At 33.3% G+C, this 26,653-nt stretch overlaps 2 protein-coding genes across 15 annotated transcripts in view; one reads left to right on the top strand and one right to left on the bottom strand.

Moving 5' to 3' along the window:
* The window catches only part of sona (sol narae), a 109,141-nt gene that overhangs the window by 64,397 nt on the left and 18,091 nt on the right, over window positions 1–26,653 (top strand). For 7 of the 8 annotated variants that reach the window (XM_046614815.2, XM_046614813.2, XM_046614811.2 and 4 more), the window contains exons 4-12: window positions 128–191; window positions 3,939–4,150; window positions 9,694–9,783; window positions 11,439–11,643; window positions 11,791–11,920; window positions 12,113–12,242; window positions 15,074–15,216; window positions 22,830–22,885; window positions 26,253–26,379. In XM_046614815.2, coding sequence (XP_046470771.1) covers window positions 128–191; window positions 3,939–4,150; window positions 9,694–9,783; window positions 11,439–11,643; window positions 11,791–11,920; window positions 12,113–12,242; window positions 15,074–15,216; window positions 22,830–22,885; window positions 26,253–26,379 — 1,157 coding nt within the window. Of the gene's footprint in view, window positions 1–127; window positions 192–3,938; window positions 4,151–9,693; window positions 9,784–11,438; window positions 11,644–11,790; window positions 11,921–12,112; window positions 12,243–15,073; window positions 15,217–19,180; window positions 19,234–22,829; window positions 22,886–26,252; window positions 26,380–26,653 lie in introns of all 8 variants that reach the window. The other variant, XM_069133121.1, reaches the window with a different exon arrangement.
* The window catches only part of LOC124213448 (homologous-pairing protein 2 homolog), a 33,639-nt gene continuing 18,934 nt past the window's right edge, over window positions 11,949–26,653 (bottom strand). For 2 of the 7 annotated variants that reach the window (XM_069133124.1, XM_046614818.2), the window contains 2 exons: window positions 14,835–15,232; window positions 11,949–13,517 (listed from right to left, as the gene is read on the bottom strand). In XM_069133124.1, coding sequence (XP_068989225.1) covers window positions 13,065–13,517; window positions 14,835–14,984 — 603 coding nt within the window. In that variant the 5' untranslated portion in view covers window positions 14,985–15,232 and the 3' untranslated portion in view covers window positions 11,949–13,064. The other 5 variants (XM_069133129.1, XM_069133125.1, XM_069133126.1 and 2 more) reach the window with 5 other exon arrangements.

Genomic DNA, 26,653 nt, shown 5'->3' with positions numbered 1-26,653 from the left:
TTTTCGCAGCTAAGCTAGCCTTAACAGTTCATCATTATTTTACACCCCAATGCATTTAAAATTTATTACAATCAATAAAAAAAGACAAATTTTATTTAGCTAAAATAAAATATCATTTATGTTCCAGATACACAAACACATGACAACGGAAGAGATGCTGTCAGTTTTCCACACCGAGCAACAAGATTTGGGTAATGATTTGAAATTACAGTTGAAGCGTAAATTATAAATACATGGTCAAGATTGCTTGCAGCGATTTTTTATTTTTCCTTCTTTTTTTTACGCTATTTTGTTTTCGTAAGGTGAAGCAAAATTTATTTGTAATACAACTGTCGTGAATCATTCCGATAATGAATCAATATTTACTCGTCAAATATCGCAGAACAGTTAAATAGCGAAAAGCAAAAATTTGCGCGTCGACATTTGTCAGAAATTCGTGGGAACGTTGACGACAAACTGTTAACTGACTGACAGAAAAATGTCCTATTCGTAGCTCTAAACAACGCATGTCATCTCCATCAGTCTTGCAATTTCTGCGTAATTCGTATCATTTGCAGATTGCGAGAGTATTGACCCATTAGAGTCGGCGTTGTGCAACGTGTGTTTGTTGACGAAGTATCTCGTGCCAAATCACCCAGCCTACCGTGACTCTGACGATTTGAGATTTTGTCTTGTCCATTTTTTTTTTTCGCTTACACTGTTCACAAAAACTAACATTTGAAGCATAAATTTTTCCTTGCAGTCAAATTCCTTGAAACTGGGTATATAAGGGTTTTCGAGGTCGCTGATTTCAAAAATGGGGTTAGATCTGACAAATTTACAAAATTCAAAATAATGGATCTAATAGGCGCGAATCATCAATTTTTATATTTTCAGTCCACCATAGTCAGACCACCATTTCGAATTTTGAACTTCTGATGTTGGATTGCTTTCAGCGACCCCTAAGACCCAAGATTACCGACTTCCAATTTTTCAGTCCCCGCAATTACCTTCTCACAATTATAAGTATTCTGTAAAAAGATGCATTTTCAACGCATTTGCCTCAAATGGTTTAAAAAAGTGTTAGATAAATCGATTTATAGCTCGAGGTATGAGCTTCAGTATAGTTATTGTATATTGGGCTATATCATTCAATCATTCAACAATCCTTTTTATTATGATTTGCATTTTCATGAATCGTAAAAAAATTGTCCGAGAAATTTCGTTCAATGTTCGTTAAAATTTGAAAAACGGGTTTTTAAAAAGATAAGGAGAAATGGATAATAAATGATTTTGCACCATGCAGGCGTTTGAGTTAGAAGTTAATTTTCAATAATCTCGACGCGAGTCGCCTTAAAGAGATATATCTTTGCAAAAAAACTGGTATAAACCAAATGCACCATATGCATTTTGAAGTTTATGTCTCTAGCTTCAAAATAATCATTTGAGAATTTTTTTACACACGTTTTTCACTTAATTACGTACATTTGAAACTTGGACACTTTCAACATTTGTACGGACCTTTCATTTTCGTGAACAATACGGGATAGACTTCACTCCATAAACTATCAACAAAAGTGTATAAAGCCTTCTTTAACCCTAATAGGTCACTGGAGGTGAATTTCACCCCAAACATTTGTCAAACTCCTCGTAGAATCCCTTAGTCGTGGAAATGGACCTCGTGGCACAATTCTTCATGCGAAATAAAGACCTTTTTTCGACATTTTTGGCACTTTCTTTAATTAATTTCGGTGAGGAAAACTGAGTGAAATTTTTCTGCGATCCTTAACCAATGACTAAATATTTTTTTTTTAGATTTTTAGAATTCATTTTTGAAGCAACATATTACGTTTGTGGCGAATTTCACCCCGTGTGAGCGTTATGCGATACTACTGAGGCGTGACCTACTAGAGTTAACCATTTTTTTGTGAAAATTATGCAAGAAAACTGAAAAAGAATTATTTAATTTTTGCAGAAATGCGTACAAATACTAAGACATCCAACGAAGATTGAAAGACTAAACCGAAAGTGGGATTCCGTTTTTTTTTTCAATTTTTCCAGGAGCATTAGCATTTTTTTCCCAATAAATTCGACTTAATTAGTTGAAAAAACTTTTGTTTCTTCCGTATTATGATTTAATTTTAAGAAACCTTAGAAAAGTTTGGCCGTAAAAAATACTTGTCTAAGTAAGTATGTCGAAATTATTAAGATCACAAATTTAAATCCTTCTGAAAAAAATTGAAAAATTCGGATCCCATTTTTTTATTTTAGGCTTGAAATAATCGTTTTATATCTTACAAATTGTGTAAATTGTCTAATCATCGTTTTGGTAGAGGGCTCGAATAATTTTTAGAGAAAAATTATTGAAAAAATCAATTTTTAAAAACAATTTTGTGTACTTTTTCGGGTGAGGACTGCCGTGTAATCAAACAAAATAAGAAATTTCAAAATGATCAGCGTCACAGACTGGGTTATTTTACGTAGAAAACCCAATATATTATATAAAGTATAGGTATACGAGTGGACGGCTGGAAAACAATGCGAATTTTGGGAAGTTATACCTCGACAGTCAATTATTCAATTCAATTCAATTAGGTTTGTTTTATTCGAAAGTATGTAAATTGAACAAGTAAACCATTTCGATGGGTGTCATATTTTGCAGTGCCCACATCTCAAAAACTGCTCAACCAGTTTTCTACAAATTTATGCAGTATTCATTGATAGTTTATTCTCTGTGATCTACATTTTTTCTCAGAAAAATGACCGCGACTTAAGCTGAAATTCGATTTTTCGTCCAAGACATACGAATTTTCAATTTAATTAACAAATGAAAAATTCGACACCTAAAAAGATGGGGTCATGGCAAAGAAGATAAACTATCCAAAAATACTGTTTGTAGATTTGAAGTAAATCAGTTGGCATAACCTGTCACCCAGCAAAGTAATTAAGGTCTTATTGGACGGATATTCCCAACCAAAAATCAGTTTCGGTGAGAATATTTCGTGATGAGATGAAAATCCAAAAAAGATCAACCATAACCAAATTGATAAGATAATTCGTTTTGAATAACAATAATGCCAGAAAAATGTTGACAAATTGTTCAAACAAAAATTTGTGCAACAAATCTCTAATGAGATTTTTTAAATTTCATGCAAAATGAATATATTGAGTTTTCTGAATACCTATGCATTTTTTTGGCATTTTCAGCGATTTTGAAAAACGGATCAAAGATCTGAATTTTTTTATAGGGTTTCGTAAATGATTATACATTACACTGAAGAAATTTTAGAGGTATGTAACGAATTGTTTCATAAATAGAGCGTTAGAGAATTTTGGAAAACGGAATTATTCAAAATCGCCAAAAATTCCAAAAAAATTCATAGGTATTTAGTATAACCAATAGATTCATTTTGTAGAAATCAAAAAATTTCACTAAAAATTTGTTACATAAATCTTTGTTTAAACAATTTCTTAACAACTTTGTAGCATTATTATCATTTAAAACGAATTGTCTTATTAACTTGGTTATGAATCATTTTTTTCATATTTTTAACTCTTCGCGAAGTGTTCAATATTCTCACCGAGACTCACTTTTGGTTGAGAATACCCGTCTAATAAAACCTTAAAGTTATTGCAGATAACCCTCTAATAATAAATATACTTCCTACTGATTGATGTTAGTAAGAAAAAATGTAAATAAGACGCGATCTACATAGTTTTGAATAAAACAAACCCGAATTGATTTTAATGGCTGATTGTCGAAACACGAATTTTCAAAATTCACTCACTTTTGTGAAAGACAGAGAGTATTGGAAGGGTAAATTGAATAACAAGAACGTCGAAGAAAATTACACAACTAACAAAGTTTAACTCATTATCTTGAGAAAAAAAGTAAAAAAACCAAATAAATATACAGAAAAAATAAAACTTTTTTTTTTGTTTCTCACGATCATTTTCAGTGCCTGAATACGAGGTGATACCGATTCGCCACACGTTGCCAAAGAGGAGCATCAATTCTGAGCCCGAATTGCAGCTTCAAGCTTTCGGAAAAAATTACAATCTCTCCTTAAAGCCGACACGTGGCCTTTTACCTGCGAAGGATCTGCCGATTTGGACTGTCGAGAAAAACAGTTCCCAACCAGACGGTCTTCATTACGTTGACGTATCCGAGGTACTGCTGAGAAAATATTCTAATTACACTGTTTTGTTTTTGTCCTGTTCTTCTTACAATTAGCCGGATCGAAGACTTGTATAAGTATCGTGTACAATAAAAACGAGACGTAATTTTTCATTGTAGACTAAAAGGAAAGTTATCAGACTTGAAGAAGTAACAAATCGTTGAAATTTTTAATTCGTTTCAGGAAATTTCACACTTTCAACTAGCTAACGACTTTTATGGACCTTATGGAATACTTCCTTCCATCTGCGAAATAAATAATTTTTTAATCGAATGAGTCCAATTTTCATTGCCCAGGAGGAATCGATCACTGTAATGATCGATTGAGTTGACAGCTTTTTTTTTACAGATCCAGTTAAACTTTGTCAATCCGACTGAATAATTTATCATCTTACAGTTATGAGTAAAAGTTTCTTTTGGTAAAATCAAATTTAGTCAAAGTTTGACCGTTTCACATGAATCGAATAAGTGCAAATCAAATGCTTGGTTTTCTCGGTGTATACCTACTTTTTTCAAGCTGTGCGTCAGGGTATCTCAAAAAGAGAAAGAGAAAATGTAGATTTTCCATGCATCTACCCCTCAAAACCTGAGTTCTCATAGAACAAATTACCCGCGCGTAGAGGGAGCTCTGTAGCTTAAGTGGAAGCCGCTGCTCATTATTCTCTTCCCATCAACAGCCAATTAACGTCTATGACCAACTTTCTCGAAGGAAAAATTTCATCACAGGGATTGTATTTCAAATTAAAAGAATAAAAAATCAAATAAATACTTTGTTTATTCTAAACTTGCTGATTTTTTATAATTTCTAAACGAATAAATCCAAAAAGTTTTTGCAGAGCTCCCTCTTCGCGAGGATGTTTTTTTCTATCAAACCTCAAGTCGCGAGGGGTAGGAGCATGAAAAATCAAAATTGAATTCTTTTTAAGACACCTCACTGTACATATTTCGTGATTCACAATTATAATTCACAGGTACGAAGAATGTCTGAGAATTAAACATAAACATCTGACTCTATATGTATAGTATGTATATTAGAAAGGGTTCATGATTTGAAAACATATTCATATATCACAGATGAAAGTACAAGTACAGTAATAATATACTCCATACCGTAACAGTCTCAGGCAACTGAACACTCAAATGCAGATGCACCTAGTTTTTCCTTTTTTATCTAAATCTTATCAGCGAGCAGGTTATTTACCAACTCAAACACTACAACCCCAAAAATACCTTTGATCGAGAAGTAAGAGATGGACAAGAAAGGCAAATCCCATAAGTCTTTCGCCTGGTATACTCATAGAGATATTAAAGTAAGTGTACCAGTTATTGACACGTTTAGACCCAATTATTGGCCCTTTCATTTTCCAAAATGATAAATCAACGGCACAAATTGTGAATTTCTCGATGATGTTACGGGATAAATGATTGAGATCGCGACGAGCGGCTATTGTTTTGAGGAATTCAATATCAGAGTATATAATTGATTTATTGTCAAAGATATGGAGAGTGCAATGGAAGAAAGGTGAATTTAGATGTTGGCCGAATGAAAAATTACTTAAGAGTAAGTACTTGGGGGGGAAGGATGCAAAGGACTGGTTAGTGGCAGTGGAGAAGTAGAGGGAGCATTCTGCTGATACGGTATGGAAACCGAGCGAGTGAGATGAAGGTAGCTGTAAGGGTCTGGCAAAAGAATCTAAGGTCTGGAGGACGTAACAATGACTAAAACCAATTGCTGGAGGGTTAGACGCTGCAAATTTATTTTTTGATAATTTTAGAACTACAAGCATCAAACAGATACAACAAAAAAAGGTCAATAATTGGGACAGCATCAATAACTGGTACACTAATCTTACTTGTTTCCTCAAAAACACCTCACGTGCGAAAACCATTCGCCAAATACACTAAAACGATCAATGCTTGCATAAATTTTTATTTCATCTCGAAAAACATGGGAATAGCTAGTAGGGTGGTCTTTAAAAAGATTATATTTGAGTTTCAACTGTCTCATCCCCTAAATTGGCTTCAAATAATTCAAAAATAATTCCCTCATTTTTTCAGACTTTTGTCTCAACTCAAACACGTGCTGCAAGAGAGCTGATTTCCTTATTCAAACCTTTTTAAGGGAACAGCAAATTTACCAATTCAAAATGGCGGATCCCATATGGCCGACAAACATCCCAAAAGTCACTTGGTAGCATTCTTCGATCCGCCATTTTGAATTTCAAAATTTCGATTTCAGATTCGTAATCAGCGACCAAAGAAAAATCCTCTCTATTTTAAATTTCGTCGAAGTCCGTTTGGTAGATTTACTTTTCCGTTGAATGGGTTAAATGGGAATATCAACCCTATGGCAGCACGGATTAGAGTTGAGATAAAAATCTAAAAAAAATGTATATATTAATATGACTGCCCTAATAGCTAGCCGCAAAAATACTTTCTTGATGTACAAAAAATATTAAAATCAGATTTGATGCCAAGTACATGATTCAAATCTAAGGTTTAGACGCCGCACTCCGTAAAGATTGAAATTGAAAAAAAATTGCAAAGTCTTCTTGTAGCAAACGAAATTATGAATCAATGCAATATTTAGCCATAATTTCACCGTTTCGTACTTACAATAGCTAACTAGGTATCACTCTCAAAATCGAGAGAAATCTAAGATAGAAATTCAAACGTGGAAATTTGAATTCACGATCAAACTTGCTCGATTGGAACGTCAGATACATAATATACATATTTTAATATTATATCGCGGTGCTAATGCCAACAGGGCGTATATTTCTTTTTTTTTTCATTGCCAACGTTCAGTAGACTGGTTTTCAAGCTAAATATTGACAAAAATATATACGCCCTTTTGGCTTCAAACTTAGATATACACCCTGTAAATTTTTTTTTTCAATCTTTAGCTTGAAAAGAAGTCTACGGAACGATTGGCAAACAAAAAAGCACCCTTTTGGCTTTAGATAGCTCTCTAAAGCCAAAAGGGCGTAAAATAATTATGAGCCGTTTTGGCATTAGCACCGTGATGTGTTACGTTACAGAAGTGAAAAACTATTTCGTTCACCTAGCAAAAGTAAGAGGTGTGAATTGGGAATATGAATTATGGTATTCATATATTGAGTGAACAAGATTTTTGGGCACAGGAAAGAGAACTGGACTTTTTATTTGCGAAATCTCTGTGCGTATATGTATTATATATCGAAAAGCAGTTCGGTACTTACCAATAATGTTTCGCATCTGATTCTGTATAATCATCGCGTATAGCGACGGAAAAAAAATACAGCATATGGAGAATTGTTTGTTTTTTCGAATCTTTATTTTTAAGACAGTGTATTCTAAAAAATTATCAAATTATTATTACCTATCTTCCTTATAAATCGACCGTGGAGAAACTTTTGTAAGAAATTACAATGTTTACTCAAAATTAACCTGGAATATCGATATGTTAGTCGGTACTTTGAAAACATCGGAACAAAACCTTCTGTAAAATATTGTGTCAAATCTTGGAAATTATTCGTACAGCGCGAAAGTAATTAGAATAAAATGACGAACGATTAAAGTTTGTGGAAACGAAATTATCAAAATATTTCCGACCTTCGTTAAACAAATAGTTATTCAGCACAGTATATAAATGAATTAATCTCGGTGCATAAATTATTACAAACTTCAAATTATACGTCTTGTAATTCATCCGACATTTATATTTTCCAAGGAAACGTCGACGCGTCTACGCGAAATGAATTTAAATCATCGAACTCGCAATGAATGCCAGATTTCTCTTTCCTTCCCAAGAGCTGTGACGTCACTCTGGAACATTACTTAAGCCTTTTGTATTTCTACTTCGCTTGTTTCGCGCACTCCTTCCGTCACGCATCTGGCCACGGAATTTTCACTTTTACCATTCACCGGCACGTTTCATTGCAAATACCGGCTGCCTACATCTGCACCTGGAAACTCCCGAGTCGAGGCAAAGTTGACAAAAATCACGGCATACATTACATGCTTTACGGCTTTGCTCTTTTTATTCTCCAACCGATAATAAATGTACAAACAAATGGCCTTGGGCAACGCGGAAAGTTATTAAATATCACGGTTCAAACCTTAGGCAATATATTTCATGATTATAATCGCTATTTTCGGGATTCTCTATCGCCGGTTTCACGCTTCAGGTAGAACGTTTTTACAACACTTTTGTTTTCTACCTGCGGGTGAAAATATATTTCTATGCATTATTCTTCGATGAAATTGAAAGATTATGAAAACTGTACGGCAAACTCTCGGCGTTTCTCATAATTTTCACCCAATTCCGCGGACACTGTTAGAAATTCTACAGCGATCCAAAACTCTGACACAAACTGGTCCAGAGGTTTGCTAAAATTTGACGGGTATTGCAACTTTCTTAATGCTTCAGAATTGTTTTCTAAATATATTTGAAGATTTTTCTGGACAAAATCTTTGAAACACTTTTATACGATGAATCGATTTTTTGAGGAGGAGATTTCAATCTCATTTTCTCACGAAAGTTCACTAAAAAAATTTGTTTCAATTTCAATAACTTATTTTTCATTCATTTTTGAGTAAAAAAACATGATTCTTGTCAAACTGGCTATTTTCAATTTCTCATTCAATATTTTTAATAATTCCATGGGAAATAAATAAAATTTCAAACCATGAACGGGAGTGGAACAATTTTTAATAATAGAAGTTACGGCTGTTTTACTTTAGAAAAATTGATAACAAATGGTTAACCCCTTCACTTTAAAATGAAAATGTTACCTCAAAATGCCTATATTTGAGTAAAGAAACACTGTATGGACGATTTTTAGATGTTTTGAACATGTTTCAGAAATTGAATTTTTCTCTCAATATTTGCGTTTTTCACGCAACCTGAGAATAATTCTGCAAAATAAATTAATCGGCTGCAAAAACTGATATAGTGTGTATGTCAACAAATGAGTAATTAATTAATCAATATTAAAAAGTAATATCCTTTCAGTTTTCAGTTACCTTCTAAATAAAAGAACTATAACTTATATAAAAAAAAAAAAAAAACATTCAACTTCTATTCGTGGCTTCAAATTTTCGTTGTGTAAATTTTCTGAGAAACAGATTTCTTCGCTTCTTATAAATAAGAAAAATAGGTGGTATACATGTTACGAAAGTTTTAACTGTGTGATCAATTATTTTTTCGGACGATATCTGGAGAACGAACAAACGGATTTTAGTGGTTTTTTCTCTATCTAAGGAGCTTTTCTTAGATCAAAACTTAGATTTCATCGGTCATGCAAAAAATGTTAAGGTTTTTTTTCGGATGATATCTGGAGAACGAACAAACGGATTTTAGTGGTTTTTTCTCTATCTAAGGAGCTTTTCTTAGCTCAAAACTTAGATTTCATCGGTCATGCAAAAAATGTTAAGGTTTTTAACTAAATTTAAATTCTTTCTCACTCCGACGTTCTTCACGACCAAAGAATTACCTTGCGTTTTTTTGAAATATCGATGTGGCGTCCTTTAATGAAATTTATTTCATTTTCCAGGGAAGCGTTGATATAGGCGATATTTACCAAGACAGGAGCAACATGGCGTCTATTCTCCTTCGGCGAGATGAAAATGGAAAAGTTCTCGTGGTAAGCTGCGCTCCGTATTTCTCAATTCAGTCTCGAATCGCCATTGTATCAAAAGGCAATAGTTTTATAACGCGTTTTTAATAGGTGGGGCATTATTTTTAAATTCGGACAAGATTTTGTTATCAAAATTTTTGATACGCTTCATATTTTCTTTCTTTCATGCTGTTTGTTGAAACAAGCATTTATTTTCTAAAAAATTTACCGCGATTATTGTTTATCATATTGTGAATTTTCGTAAAATTTCATGGTTAACTGTTTCTAATGAACAATTTCATTTCGTAATTTTTGTTGAACCCATGACTAAAGACGAAGAAAACATATGCTCACTTGTTTTTAGTATCTCATTTCGTTTTCAAATTATATCTGGTTGAAAAAATCGAATAAGAATTCTCCTGAAAGTTCATAACTCAGGAAAAAATTGTTATAAAAATGTCAAATAATCATGAATCGTTTTTTAAAAATATACTACAACAATTATGATTCGTCTGCTTTCTCTGCAATCTAAAAATAATATGTCGATATAGGTAATAATATCGGTTGGTTAGGACTGGAATACTGGAGATTCGGGTTGTTGGTAATAATTTACAGGGCACAGACACATTGTTAAAAGGCACTTTGATCAGTGACTCAAAGTGTCTTGACCTTTCACTTTCACTCTCTCTTTAACGCGCCTCCCGCATCTCTCAATCTCGATACCGAATCTTGATGGACTTATACACGACGACGGCGACCCAGGAAATACCGAACAACAAAGAACACTTTTCAATGTTGCATAAAGTGTTTGGTTCAACTGCAAAATCGATTACGACAGAGAAGATTCGTATTTTAGCATATCAAAGTTGAAAAGCATGTTCTCACGTGAGCGAAATTTCATAGCAGGTCATTGACCTGATAACAAATGTCGATAGCCGATATTGGATTTTAAGGTCATGTAGTATTCCTACCATTACCGACCGAGCAAACTCACCCGTGTTCTTCCTATACTAAATAAACAAATTATCGGAAATGGTTCAAATTTCAATGGTGCATCGCTCTTTTGTAGCGGGATTCAGGAGAGTTACTCAGATCACGAAAATCATCAAAGCAATGTGTGGTTTTTTGATATGTGTTACTATTCCACCACACGACCGTAAGAAGCATCTTTTATTTGCGAAATTATTGTAATTCCTACTTCTCGTTTAGCGAACCCAATATTGCATGAAAACATTCTCACAATGACTCATTTTACGCCTCATTCTTTCCGCATTTGCGCAAAGTATCTCAGCTATTCACTTTTTGGCCCCCGAAATGCGGAAAATGTGGGATTAGTAACATATGTGAAAAAACTACACATTTTTTTGACGATTTTCGGGATATGAGTAACATTCCGGGATTCAGCTACAAAGAAGCAATGCAACGTCGAAATTTGAACAATTTCCGATCATTTGTTTATTTAATATAAGAAGAACAAGGGTGAGTTTGCTCGGTCGGTAATGGTAGGAGTACTACATAACCTTAAAACCAACACGGCCGTATTTTGCGCTTTCGAGACAAACAAAAATTGCGTTCTTAAGTTACCTTAAACAAATATGGCTAAAATAATTAAATTTTTTATTTCACGTATCCACGAAATTAATGTACCTAGACATGGATGATAATTTTAAGATTATTTACAGGAAGGAAATATAGGGTCAGAATTAGTGATACGACCGTTACCAAAACGAATTTTAAAAGATGTTGTGAGAAATTCGCAAGATTCGCAGCACGGGAAATCAAAGCAGGATGACGTTACACGTACGAAAAGAAACCTAAAGCACACACATCATCACGTCATTTACAAGAGATCGCAGCCACTGCAAGACGACGATTACAGTGATTTTGGTGGGTATTTCGAGTATTTTATTATCGCCATTCTGAACATTTTTCACCTTATTTAGTAATGTTATAGTAGAAATGAATTATACGCGTTATCAATCAACGTGTCTTTGGAAATCTAATGAGCATTACATCTAATATTTTGTATTTCAGCGTTCATGGAGCCTGATCATCTGGGAAAGAGGTTTAGATCGAAACGATCGATCGGTAGTAGATCAAAGCGCGAAGCGCCATACGCCATCTTTCCGGAAATCCTGTGTATCGTAGATTACGACGGGTACAGGTAAATGAAATATTTTTACAACCGGAAATTTTGATCAAATTCACATTTAATGTACTATCAGAATTAATGGTTCATTTCATACAAAAATATGCAATTCACAAAATGAAGATATTTCATGTGAAAAATTTTCGTCACCATTTTTCCTCTCATATAATATCTGTAATTAATACTCAAGCGTTAATATTTTCTTAGGTTACACGGCGGAGATAATGTACAGATTAAAAGGTACTTCGTCTCATTCTGGAATGGAGTTGACTTGAGATACAAATTATTGAAGGGTCCAAAAATTCGCATCAGCATCGCGGGTATTATTATTTCAAGAGTAAGTTACTAATTAATCACGAATTTAGAATTTATATTTCTTTTGTTTTCCTTAAAAACTTAGAGTGACTTATTTATCAAACATATGAACATATGTGATACTCTTTCAGGTTGTCATATCACGTTAAAAAATATCTTATTTGATCATATTCTGATTCTAAATTAAACTGCTTGAAAAGAGTTTTGAATTACAAAATACATATTATAATTTTCTATTCGTTGAATAAAGGAAAGTAGGATGATTTTAGCTAATAAAAGACGAGAAAATTTTTTACGACGAATTCAACGCCATAGATTTTTTTCTACAGTTTTTGTCTTGTCTTGTCTCATTTTCGGAAATTTGCAGATATTAGAAGAATCTTTGTGGAACGGTAATCTTTACAGTTTCAAAGTAAAAAAAAAATAAAAAATAAAAAGGATAGGTGAGAATATGATATTAAAAAAATTACCAAAAATGTTACATGATAATTCATTGTCACTGAAAATCTCAAGGAAAAATGTACTGTGCGATGGTTATCGTAGCTTAAAATAAAAAAAAATAATATAAATATCGAGTCACCGACTGTCCTGCAATGTTGCGTTTATTCTATTTTTTTACTCAAAAACTGTTGAAACTATTTTTCTAAACTTTCCACACTCTACTGTGAAGTATTCAGAAATATTTGTGGGAAAAAAGTCGAGGATATTGAATTAAACGACAAAAAAAACACATTTTCAGTATTTTTTGCTAAAAATAAATATACTCCAAGTTCGTCGTGAAAAAGCGAAATAAGAGATAATAAAAATTGTAATAAGATAGCAGTATTATTTTTTTAAGTACGAATCATCCCAAATCTACAGTTTCAATGCCGATTTCTTCGTACAGGCCTTTTTTTGTCCCAGGAAATCCTTCAAGAATAGATTCAATTATTTCAGCACAGAGTCGTTTTCTCTTTGAATACTCGCGTGTATAATTTTCAATTTTTTTAAGCAAGCATGTTTTCACTTCGCCAAAATTTTCGGATCCATTTTTGCTAATTATGGTTTCCAATTCATCTTCCATTTTCTTAATTGAATTCAAAAGTCTAGTATTTTCATTTTTCGCTTCAGTAAGTGACAAGCTTGACTTCAGCGCTGCAAGTTCGGCTTCTTTTGAACGAAGCTCTCGTTCGAGTTCCAGTTTCTTCGAAGTAATTTGCGGCAAGTAAAGGTCTAGTTCCCTTTGAATTCGCATAAATTCTTCTGGCTCCTGTATTCCATCCTGAACGACGCAGTAAACTTTTTGCTTCCCATAAATCTGGAACAAGTGGAAAATAATCCATAATTGTTTTTTGAAGAAACTTACAATACTATTTTATATTTTTTATCTGATTAGAGAATAAATAGAAATTCGTCCAAAGCAAACATGAATTATTTCAGGTTTCACTCAAATCAACAGTAATGTCTATAACTGTGACAGGTGTGAAAAAATTGGATCTGTTCTGTACCAAGAATGGACAGATCTGATAAACTTTGACATGGATAAAATGCCAGAGTGTTTCCACACTGTTTGATTTATGAGTTTATGAATTTCGGAGAACATAAAGAGAAAGTATGAACATAAAACTATCACATGGATAAAACCAGAATTATAAAGAGTTACATCAAGTATTCAGCGGTGTTAATTTTTTTTAGAATAGGCACGGTTCATTGTAATTGTTGATGAAAAATTTTTCGGCGATCTCTTGAGATCCTTATGTTGAGCAAAATAAGCTCAAAAACATTAGAATTAGATGAAAAAAAACACTCGGGTTTTATCATATTGAACGTTCTAATTATAAAATCATTTCGAAAATTATTGATATCTCAGCTTTTGTCGTTCGAATGTACTCAGATTTATTTCTATTACATGGTAGGAATATTGTTTCATTTGTATTGACTATCACTGGCGCAAATAATATTACTAAAATATTTGTCAAATCGTTTTATTTGTGAGCTACAAAGATATATTTGTAAATATGAAAATAGAGAATACTGAAATTATAAACAAAAGCTTAGCTTCATTTCAAATTACTTCAAAATAATTCAAAACTCAGGAGATTAGTTTAATTTCTCTCTGCGATGTTTCATTTTATTCAGAAGATTATTTTCTAGCAAAACATTGAAACCATCTTTTTATAACGCTGTTATCGTTGAATATTTAATTTGACAACGTTGTGTCATTACTGATTGTGATCAACAGATTTCAATATTGAATAGACCATGTACTAAAAAAAATGTGAGGAAAATATTTTGTAGGAAACATTCTTCCCAACAAAATGGGGCCTCAAAGCATGGAATTGAACCAACCTATTAGATTTGAAACCATTTTAAAGCTATTAGAAATGTTGCATCGATATTCAAACGCTGGTTCGTGATTACAATATTTTGGATATGTGTATTATTGAATGCCGTTCAAAGTTTCGAATAATCAATAAACCGAATTAGCACCGTTCAGAGTTTGAGCAATCCGCAACTTAGACGAGCTCGAGTATTGTCAAACATATCTTAACTGCTTACGGATATAATAATTTGATAAATGATTTTTGGCCAATTTTTTTTTCCCACTTTTTCCTGATTACTTTGACGTACGCACCTTTTCGAATATTTTCTTACTCTCGACCAGATTGTCTAACGCCTTATGGACATTGGCTTTACTGAATTCCTGCAAATTTGATGTGATGTCGTTCGCACTGTAAGGCCTGTTCTGGACTTTGAGAAATTGGTAAACTGCGTTCGTAGCCATTTCATTGGGCGTCGCAGTAAAGCGAAGACTTGAACCGTCCGCAGCCTTGTTTTTGACTTGGCGCAATTAATGAAACTTCTTTCTTCTAGGGTAGAGACGCTACACCGTATTTGGAACAGAATCGCGTTGGTCGAGATGCTATAGATTCAGCAGCTGCCTTGACCGATATGGGGAAATACCTTTTCCGCGAGAGGCGACTTCCGGTCTACGACATTGCAGTAGCGGTTACAAAGTAAGAGTGTTCACTTCTGAAACAAAATAAACACAAAATCAATACCCGTTAATAACAAACGACAATTTTCAAGTAGTTCGTATCGATTTTTCAATCATCTTACAAAACAAATGTGCAAACAAATTTATTTGAGCGCAAAACTATTCGCATTACTATTCAACTTTCGATTCGAAATTTGATTATTAGGTATGCAAATTTATTCGAGGAATCTTTTGTTGTACTGGTTTCCACAAAGTTGAGGATGCGATTTCAACTATTCCTCAAACTGCTGAGCACGTGTTAATATTCATAATCACACGTTAAATTTGTGTGTGAAAGTATGCACGGAGAGAAAAAACTAGAGCTCAATACAAAAGAATTTGTGGGATTCACACAGGGACTATTTGCCGTTCGATCACCGCAGGCGTCTCTTGCCCATTCCCTAGGACCTCATGGGCTTAAGGTCATGTAGTACCCCTACTTTTGCCGGCCGAGCAAACTCGCCCCCTTTTCTTCCTGTATTATAAAATCAAACAAACGGAAAGGATCCAAATTTCGACGGTGCATCGCTCTTTTGTAGCTGAATCCCGGAATGTTACTCATATCCCGAAAATCGTCAAAAAAATGTGTAGTTTTTTGACACGTATTACTATTGTCACATTTCCCTCTTTTCAGGGGCCAAAAAGTGCATAGCTGAGATGCTTTGCGCAATTTCGGAAAGAATGAGGAGCAAAATGAGCCATTGTGAGACGGTTTTCATGCAATATTGAGGCCGCTATACAAGTATTACAAATTGCAATAATTTCACAAATAAAAAATGCTCTCACGGTCAGCTAGGCGCACCGCCGAGCGTTCCTTGGTTGTGGGAATAGTAACACGTGTCAAAGAACCAAACATTTTTTTACGATTCTCAGAATATGAGTAACCTTCCCGAATTCCGCTACGAAAGAGCGATGCACCTTCGAAATTTGAACCCTTTTCGTTCGTTTGTTTATTTAGCATAGAAAGAAAAACGCGGAGTTTGCTCGGTCGGCAAAGGTAGGAGTACTTCATGACCTTAATGCGCGACGTATCCTTTTTTTTCTTAAATGCACCAGCGCACATGCGAAGATCTGAACCGATTGGATTCATAGCAACGTTGCCTTTCGCTAAAACAATGAAGTTGTCCGAAGGATATTTCTAAGAGAGCCCACGGACTTTTTCCGTGAGGCTCCTTGCGATTGTGTTTCAAGCCACGCCTCTTATACTGCAGACGCTTCGCTTGAAAAGCAATCGCAACGAATCTCACGGCAAAAATCCGTGAGCTCTCTTGTAAATATCCTTCGGTTAACTCAATGGTTACAGTGCATGACAGCCTTGCTATTAGTCCAAGTGACTCTAGGGACTTTTCACGAGATTGATGTTTGTAACGATACCGTAACGAAACAGAAAAAAAATTTCCGTTTTCTCATTTTTCCAATTACAAAGATTTCAAAATATGAGTATATTTTGTTTCATTACGGTTCACTAAATTTCTAACAATTCCAAAATTGCGAAGTAATGGTTTCTCCTCAGCATAAATCGTTAGAATAACGTTACTAACTTTAACATTGTTGTTTGTCCCTATACGCCGAGCTTATTGTCCGTGGAGCCGTTCTTTGCGATGAGCGGAAGCAGCGCAGAAGCATATTCTAAAAGAAAAGCTTGCTATCGAGGTATCCAACGTTCGTTCGTTGAGGTAGTTGGGTAGCGACAGTAAAGCCATTCGATGGATAATTGTGAGCACTGTATTCCTCAAATAATAGAAAATAAATTTAGCAACGTCACGTGATTTTCTTGTATTGTAGTCTGCTTGAACCTTTAATGTTTACCTCGCTATAACCTTTATTTTTGTGAATCAAAATGTCAGATCAGTTACGATTCAATGGGAGATTTGCAAAAAAAATACTAAAAATAAAGTGTTTTAGCAATATCATGTACAACCTAACCAAAATTACAATCGTATTTTTTTTTATATTACGTTTTTAATTATTAAATGATGGTCAAAATTCGCAAAAATTTGATATATTATTCCTAAATATTCATTTTATCTTATTCAATACTTCTTCCCCGTTCTAAACATTTTCTTTTAAAACAACCAACTCGAAACTCAGTTTTTAAACCAGTCCCTATCAACACAGTATAAAATAGCTCAACTTTAATATCAAAAAACTCAGTAACTAAACGGTAAATCATTTTAAAACTTTACAGGATTATTTAGAATTACTCAAAAAATTACATAACTAATATTCACGTGAATTAAAGATTTCCAAAATTACTGCCCAACTACCTTAAGCTCTAGTTTTTTCTCTCCGTGTAGATTCCGTACAGCCACTCTTGAACAATCGCGTTCAATCCAAACACTCCATAAACAGTGCAAGCAAGCCGATATTTCATCATTTAATTTTCTGTAGGAGTAACTCATTTTTTTTCTACAGTGAAACTTCCCAATAGCAGACATCTTCGGGACTAAAAATAATATCCGTTATTGAGGATTGTCCGCTATTCAGAACAATACTAACGTGTAAATTGTGCTACTAAAGATTTTTAGACTGTCCATTGTAAAAAGGAATCCGTTGTTGAGAGGTGTCTGTTAAGAGAAGTTTCACGGTATTACCAAACGTGTAAAGAAGTCTAACACAACATCACTGATGATCAAGAATTCTTGCTTTCAATTTTTTCATTATATTATACCTGTATAGGTATACATATTGCACATACCATATAATAAATTTGCAAGTGATTAATGAATAGTTGAATACTTTTTCTGAAGGAATACACACATCAAAATTTATTTTTTTATGCAATATAAATTACAAATACAAAAATTACCTTTACAGTGAACCTTTCCGTAATCACATGCTATAGCTACATGTAATAAAAAAGTTGAGAAATAAGAGTATATAAGAAATAATAATATTATTGTTTTCGAATTAGAAAGCAAAGTAGTAAAAAAAAAGTCCGTGATGGATACACACCTCTGATTAGGTGTTTTTTAAACGTCAATCTGTGACATGAAACAAGTTAGAACAAAAGACGGAAAACTCTTGAGCAGAACATGTTGTTTTTCTAGGAAATTGCTCTTCGCAAGTCCAAGAAAGAAATGTCCAGGTGTTCTTTTCACGAAATGCTATTCAAAAATGTGATAAAACTAGAAAGAAAAAAAAATTAGCAAATCCCTCACATTTTCACAATCTGCAGGGCATGAAATATTTCAATAACTGACGATCACTTCTTGGAAATATTTGCTCTATGATCTCTGGAATATTTTTAACAATATTACTGAAATATTTTAGGAAAACATCTTGGGCTATTGTTAAAAGTTGTTTTAGAATATTTTTGAAACATTTTCTATCATATTCCAATACGTTACTCTGTAATATTGTTACAAATGTTTAAAAATGATTGTAAGGCATTTTCTTCAATCACTACCGTGAAATATTTGGCACAATTTCTATAAATATTCTGAATCATTTATTTTCTCTTTGATTCGCTAATAACGTAAGATTATCTAGTTTTCTTCTTAGATTTCTGACGAATGCGAAATTATATTGTAACATTGATGGAAATATCTTCAACTTGGTTTCTTTATATATTGTTGAAATATTGCTGTAAAATATTTGGTAATATTTCAAAAAATTATCATGTATTTGTAGGAATATTTCAAAAATAGTTCCACCAAATTAACATTTCTTGATATATTTCATGCCCCTGAATAAATGAGCGGAAGCTTATCAATTTATAATTGTTTCACCACAAAACGTTACTATTTTTTACCGTTTCCTAAATTTTTTTCAAACTTTCTATAGGTACTTAAACAATCGATTTACCAGATATCGTCCTATTTGGAAGCTTTACAATAATATATACACACTCATATTTTTTCAACCCTAATGTATAACTTGTTCGATAATTATGTATAAAATTAATAATTTCATACTTTCGATCTTTTTATTCTGAAAAACAGGTATGATATGTGCCGCCGTAGGAAAGGCGGCCGCTGCACAAAGGGAACAGCCGGTATGGTTTATTACTTAGCGATTAAGCTTTTTTCCGATCTTTAATTTATATTTTGCGGATCCGAAACATGTATATATATCGGAATTATGCTGATTAAATTTTAGATTATTTAAAATAATTTGTATATACATAAAAACAGTTAACAACCGGGTAAAATGCAATAATTATTAGATTTATCTATGAGGGCTGCCAGACGATGAATTGTGCAATTTAGTAGAAGAAAAGAAATTCGACGAAACTTATTCGTAACTTATAAATTTGATATAGCCGAAACTTGAACCACCCCGAAGATAAATCTAATTCATTCATCACAGCTTATCATATTTTATACTACTGGGCTGCAATGACACCGTACGGATCATGTAGACTAATGAAATAAACTGTCGCGTGGGCTTTGTAAGTTTAGATAGTATAATAATACAATGATATTGTATGGTGAGTTCCATGCCAAACCACCCGGTCTGTGACCCTAACCACTTCAGATTATTTTTTGAGCGTATTGCTTAGAAAAATTAGCGAGCCATGCGTTTTTACTTGAACAAATTTTGTAATTTTAATGTGGCGCAACTTTGCAAAAAATACATGCAAATAAGTGTTCAAAAAGTCATTTAGAGCTTAGAGTATCTGTCTTGAAATATTTTTTGCCTATTCAGTCTGCATCGTTCAGAAACACTTCTACGATGAGTTTCGTTACGTTTCATCAATGTTTATCATAATTATTTATGAAATGGTTTATGATGGTAAATTGAATTTTTGAATTATAAAAAATTGTAACAAAAATTACCATTCACAAATGTATAACTAAGTGTATCGAAATTTTTGAAATGTATAGTTTAAATCCCTCTGGAAAAATACAAAGAACGGGAATCCTACTTCAGTATTTTACATCATAAATTGTGTAAATCGTTTCAAAAATTAAATCATCATAGTTTTGAGATAGCTTGAATAATTTGTTAAGAAATGTTAAGGAAAATATTCTTGGTCCAGTTTTTTATTTTTTTTTAAATTTTTGTCTTTCAATTCTTGAGCTGACGACTCTGAGTAAAAAGGGAAACAAAAGGAGAGACTCACAGGCTGGATTATTTTGCATGGAATGACCTATATATCACTCAACTAATTCAACATCACTCGACTCAAATATGGGATATAACGTTAATGCCACCTGTCTTTGACCCGACAATCTACGATTGAACTAACATGTTGTAAATTAGAAAAGAAGAAGAGTTGTTACACCATTTATTCAACCATCTACAACTAATAGTGCGCTGCTGCCATTTGATTTCAAATTCGCAACATACAAGTTAACTTTGAATAATAAGAAATGTAAGGGTTAAAACCTTTTTTTTCTGAAAGCTAAAGTCAGTCATTTGATATTCTTGGCAACATTTTTCCAGGCATGATGTGTCGATAGAAACTTGATGTTTAAACATTCATACTTTGAAAAAATGTTGATCTGGAATCCTATTTTTCGCCGACACATGTCTTGAAGATTACTATTTTTGCTTTATTTAGACAAAAGAGATAGTCGTATTTAAAAGCAGAATATTAAGAAGAAAAAAATTGGAAACACATTTACGATAGTTGTAATAATTCTGTTAAAACGGAGATAAATGATTCAGTAAACCTTAGCGATAAGCACCAGCAGATAGGCAACCATTTATTTTTTCATGGCAGGAAATACCGAAAACGTAATCAGTTTCTCATTCGCTGGAAGTTGAAACTGATCGACAAGATGCACCGAATCCTCCAGTATAATTAAGAGCGTTTGAAAACAAGTTAATAGTTTACTTTTGAAGTAAAATTTATTATTCAAAAATTGCAGCATAACAGAATATTTTCTTCATTTTGCATTCTGCTATCAAAATTCACTATGTTTATGACGTTTTCACACAGAACTCGTAACTTATTATTGGAAGCAAAACTTTTAAGCCTTAAAATTTTTCATGACTAGGCCATAAAATGTTACTATATGTGGCATGCCCGTTAGGTAGATTTTTTCAGGGCAAGGATAATAATTGAAATTATTACTGAAATCATTATTCGAATCAAAAATAGTCCACGGACGCGTCCCATACAATACTTTTAACGGCACAGGCGTGAAAGAGTCGACAAATACGACACGAGATGATTGAGGTTATGGCGACGTGTTAGTTCGACGGCGTGATAGCAGTACTAGCTTTTGGCTCGCCTTCAGCTCGTACTGAGATCATAATCCTTGCTCTAAAAATACCTAGTTTAGCGGCATGCCACATAAAGTACTATTTCATGCCTCTGTATGCGCTCGTAAACCGTTTCTCGGTTCGAGCGATGTTTTCGGCATGACCCGCCTCCGTCCTACGGCTGGTGAAAACATCGGTCTAACTGGAATAGACTCAGTTTACATGTATGCAGTGTTGCCAACTCGGATTGTCGTAATCCCACTAGGGTCCTTATCAAATCCCAACAAAAACCGCTAGGCTCGTCTGGACAATTTCTCCCCAAAAATAGAGGAACTAGCTACGTTATCCGCGAAAAAAACGCACCAAACTTCAAAAACCAAACCCGACAAACCAATCAAAAGGCGTACATAAAACCCTACGAAAACGAGCATGCTAGCGTGACCAATTTCATTTTTTTGTGTTTTATGACAAGAAATGTTCTATCTGATATCAAATTGGAAAATCTGAATGTGAAATTTACAAATAATTGTTTATGCATTCGAATTTTTATGTGACCTGTTTGGGGTTTGTTCATTTGAGGTTTTGTCTGGATGTTGGGTTTGTTTATTTGAGATCATATTTGACTCGTTATTTGGGTTTATATTTGATTGTAGTTTTAGTTTATTTGGTTTCATATTTCACTGTGGGTATAGTGTATTTGCATTTGTTATTGTTCCTTTGTGTTTATTTAAATTTTTGCAGAAAAAAATGGTGTAAATATCAATCCATTATGAAAAAAAATCGAACCATCAAATTTCCCGGTAAAAATGTGAAGTTGGCGAAAACCACAAAATTACCCGCTAAAAAAGCCAAGTTGCTTTCAAAATCGCCAAATTTCCCGCCAACCGCTAAACAGGTAAATATTCTCACCAAGTTGGCAACACTGCGCATGCTACGAAAAGTACTATTCTAGCCTTTTCATTGTCAGTTAATATCGATAGTTGTAACTTGGAATAAGCGTTTTTGAAAATTGTCGATGATCGGGTTCCACAAATGGATATTACTATAAAATTTCATCGAAGCGTAATTGAAGGACAATTTTGCAGTAACGGTTATAAAATCCGATTAACACGCAGACATTGATGAGTTTAAATGATGTTTTAATTTTCAATACATTGGTCAGCTTTATGTTGTATTCACCAGGTACGATTATTGGCTAAAATAATTTTTTTTCATTATTCTCATTCCTCAGACTCTAGGCGGGCTGCCGAGATTGACGAAATTTTTTCATTACTGAAATATTTGCACTTGGAATAATTATACTGTGAATCACTATTAATATTTTTATGACTGTTGTTATTACTGTTATAATTAAATTGTCTCGTGACTTTGGGAAACGAAATATAGTCACTATACTTAATTTACAGGATAAAGAACATTTTTGTTGTTGCGTTGCAGATTAGATATGTGCAGGAGGCAATACGCGAATGACGTGTGCAATAGAGGAACTGCAGGTACGTTTCTCAATAAAAATCAAACGTCGATTGCAAATTTTCATTTTATTTTTTATCTCCGTACACGTGTTTTTCTTTTTATACTTTAATTTCGTTCAAATCATCCATTTTTTCTTATAACTTGAACGTTGTTCAATTTTCTCACTGTCAACAAATAAATTTCAACTGATTTCTTACCTTTTCCTTACTCGTTCTCTATAATGTTATACTTCTGTTTAATACACGCTACTGCAAGTGTGATTTCTGTTTAATAAATCTTTCACCTTTTCCATAATATTGCCAATTATAGTATAAATAATGCAGACGATATCCTATCGCATTTTCTACAACTGCTTCCTCGATTCTTCGCCATGAATCAATGTCATAAAATCGAAAACATTACGATTTGCAAAAATGCGCCTGCCTTTCAGCACTGCGTTATCACAGTTGTCGCGAAGAACACGGAAATGGGAAATAAATTTGCAAGTTTCAATTCTGTTTCGGAAAAAGTGACCGCAACTGAAACTTTTAGAATTATATTTACAAAAATGTTTGATCGATTGACCGTATTTTCATTTCTTTATGACACGCTCTTTTGATATTTACGATTTATAAAAATTCATGCGCGAGATGTCGACAGTTTCGGCATAATAACTTGTAATGCACATTAGATTTTCATGACAAAATCCACAAAAAGTCGATAATGAATGTATACATCAATTTCAAAATAAAAGTCCGATTAAACTTTTCTCGAAATCATTTTGTTCGAAAAACTCATCCATTTAATCGTTTCAACGGAGGAATTTTTTCAAAAAATTTGTCGATCAAAACGAATCCCGAAGAAGTTTAATTAATAAAACGGTTTGCCAAATTTCTTGTGATAAAAACTTTTTTACTAGTGTCTTGCTGTTATATGTTACTAAAATCTAGTGTAAATCATAAGTTATGGAGACCAAATTATTGAAATCGACAGTGAATTTTTTCATATCTCGATGTGGATATTGTGACCGTCAAAAAATCTAAAACAACTGATTTACTACACGGAGATTAGAAATCAATTGACTGCCCGCTCTAGACGTGAAACAAAATTGGTATTGACAGGACGGTTAAAACAATAGTTTTCAAATCGTTATAAAATATTCACATTTCACTGTATTCTACCTGCACTTATATTCTATGTACTCTATATTTCTATACTGGTTTTAATAAATGTCTCTCATCTTTGGACGCGTTTCTGATAAGGACCGTGCTTGGTAAGTTTTGAGACTGAACGTCCTCTTTATCCAAACTCGGAATGAATAATACTGAACTCAAAACACGAGGTATTCATATTTAGGAAAAAAAAAACTCGTAAATGCGTACTAACAATTGTCAGTATTTGCCGTTGGAAAAAGAATGAAATTAACTACGAAAAATGTCAATAATTAGGTAGAGTTTTTGAATGTTGGATATCTTCTCTCATTCGCGGGTAACATTGAGATCATGGGTCACTCGATATTTATCAGTCGTTACATTTGGCTGAAACGTTTTGAACTAAATTTACACATATATCTATGATTGCGCCATTTTTAGTGTACCGTTCTTTCTAATTTTCCTAAATTAGATGATTTTTTAAATATTTCTATCGAATGAAGTTTTGAAAATAATTGGTAATAGGGCAATTTTTTACAATATCAATTCAATGTCAATTATTCCCGTAAGATTTTTATTCTATCATTGAATTCAAAAAAATATTGTTTTTTGAAATGACTATTTTTTACTTATTATTTAAATTTTTTTTATAACATTGGAGAAAGTGTATAAAAATTCAGATCGTGAGTGAAATGGGAAAGAATTAATCTTGATGGAAGTCGTGACATTTTTACTTTAAGTACCCAAGTTAATAAAGATTTGGAAGAAATTTATTTTTAAAATCAATTACTCGACAAACTAGAGCCAAAAAGTGTGAATGATCTCACTTTCGTGAGGTAAAGTAAACGGTGATCCGATCTCTAAATAGTGTACAATAGGGCAGAGCGCAAAAAACAGAATTTCGAAATCAGTCTTCCTTGTACGCTGATATTAATAATATTTGTAACTATCGATAGTTTGTTATTACTACTACAACGTAATAATAATTCTGATAATAATTCGACGATTTTGAAAATCAATCTTTATTGTGTAATAATAATTAATAGATTTTGAATGTTGATCTCTTGAATTACTTCATCAAAATCAAACAGCTATAATTTCAGTGAAAAAAATCAGTCTATAATATTTGTTATTTACAATGAAGTTGTTTGAACAAATCGAGTCAAAAAAGAAAAAAATTGGCATATTATTTAATTATCTGTACAAAATAATTGACCCATGCTCTCGACATATTCCTTCGAACTTAAATTATTGTTACAAAGGTACTTGATATACAATCAAACTTGTTATTCAAAATTTTCTTCCCACACTTTTACCTTCTTACGATAAAAAACTGAAACCAGATGCATGTCGCTTGCAAAGAGGCCTGCTTCAACCAACAAAATGAAAACTTTACTTGTGTATAATAGTATATAATACGGGGAATACTTTTATATTATATACAGATAATTATTATTATATACAACGTATACGGGTCACTAATTCTGCTGCAAATAATCTTATACTATTATAATGAATAAACCTTCTCATTTAGTAGACTACAAACAATTAACAATGATAAATACCTGGCCCAAACGAGAAAACCGAGATTAATTAACGAAAACACACCTCATTTACTTTGAATACGAAAAATATTTCTATTCACTAATAAGTTGAATTATAACTCACATACTTGTGGCAAATTCATACAAGAAAAAGACTGTTGAATTTTTAAAGATATTTTTTCCAACACTTGCTTGGGAGTTTGATTTTCGAAGCATATGGAGCGTGCGTAAAGTGCCCCATTCCCAAAAAGTGCGGTATAGCAAAGTTGGCGCGTGCGCTCTTTCGGATAACTCAATTTTACGCACTGACTTTGAGCGTAAGTTATCTAACATAACCTAACCTAACCTAACCGGAATTTTACGCGCTCTCAGTGGTACTTTGGTTGGTTCTGAAATCAAACTTTCCTTCACAGGTGTTGAAAAAAATAGCACGTGTCACTATCCGCACTTGAAATAGAATATACTATGGCATATTTCGTGTAACTATTTTTTTTTCGAATCTCAGGTGATAACGTTTGGGACGGCAGCTAAAGCAATTAACAAATTTCATTGCTCTGGTATTAATTCAACATATCATGTCGAAAAAGCTTATAATAATGATAAAAAGCCCATAAACAACAACGAAATAACAAGTGATAAAAAAAACACGAATCTCAACGCAAAATGATATCCATAATTCAGTAGGGCTAATTCGATTTCTCCTTCCCGTATAGGTTTTGCATATGTTGGTGGAGCCTGCGTCGTTAACAAACGTCTTGAAAAAGTCAACTCTGTCGCGATTATCGAGGATACTGGAGGCTTCAGCGGGATTATCGTCGCAGCCCACGAAGTTGGACATTTGTAAGTTTACTTCTAGATCATCTTCGTTGTGAAAAAAACTGCGTCCCTGCGTTTTAGTGAAATCATCTGGATTTTTGATATGTTGTAGATCTTGGCATTCTTAAAAAGTCTCCGCGGACACGACCCTCTCCTATGAATAGTTTCGGCGCTAGTGACCAACAAACCTTAAAATGTTCATCCTATTTCCAGTCTTTCTTTGCGTAAGACATAATACGAAAAAAATAATTATTCCTAATGAATAAAACTTAGGCATGTAACCGGACATGATCACTTT

The sequence above is a fragment of the Neodiprion pinetum genome, chromosome 2 (genome assembly GCF_021155775.2).
Source record: "Neodiprion pinetum isolate iyNeoPine1 chromosome 2, iyNeoPine1.2, whole genome shotgun sequence".
Lineage (NCBI taxonomy): Eukaryota > Metazoa > Arthropoda > Insecta > Hymenoptera > Diprionidae > Neodiprion > Neodiprion pinetum.
This window is presented reverse-complemented; position numbering and strand designations above follow the sequence as displayed.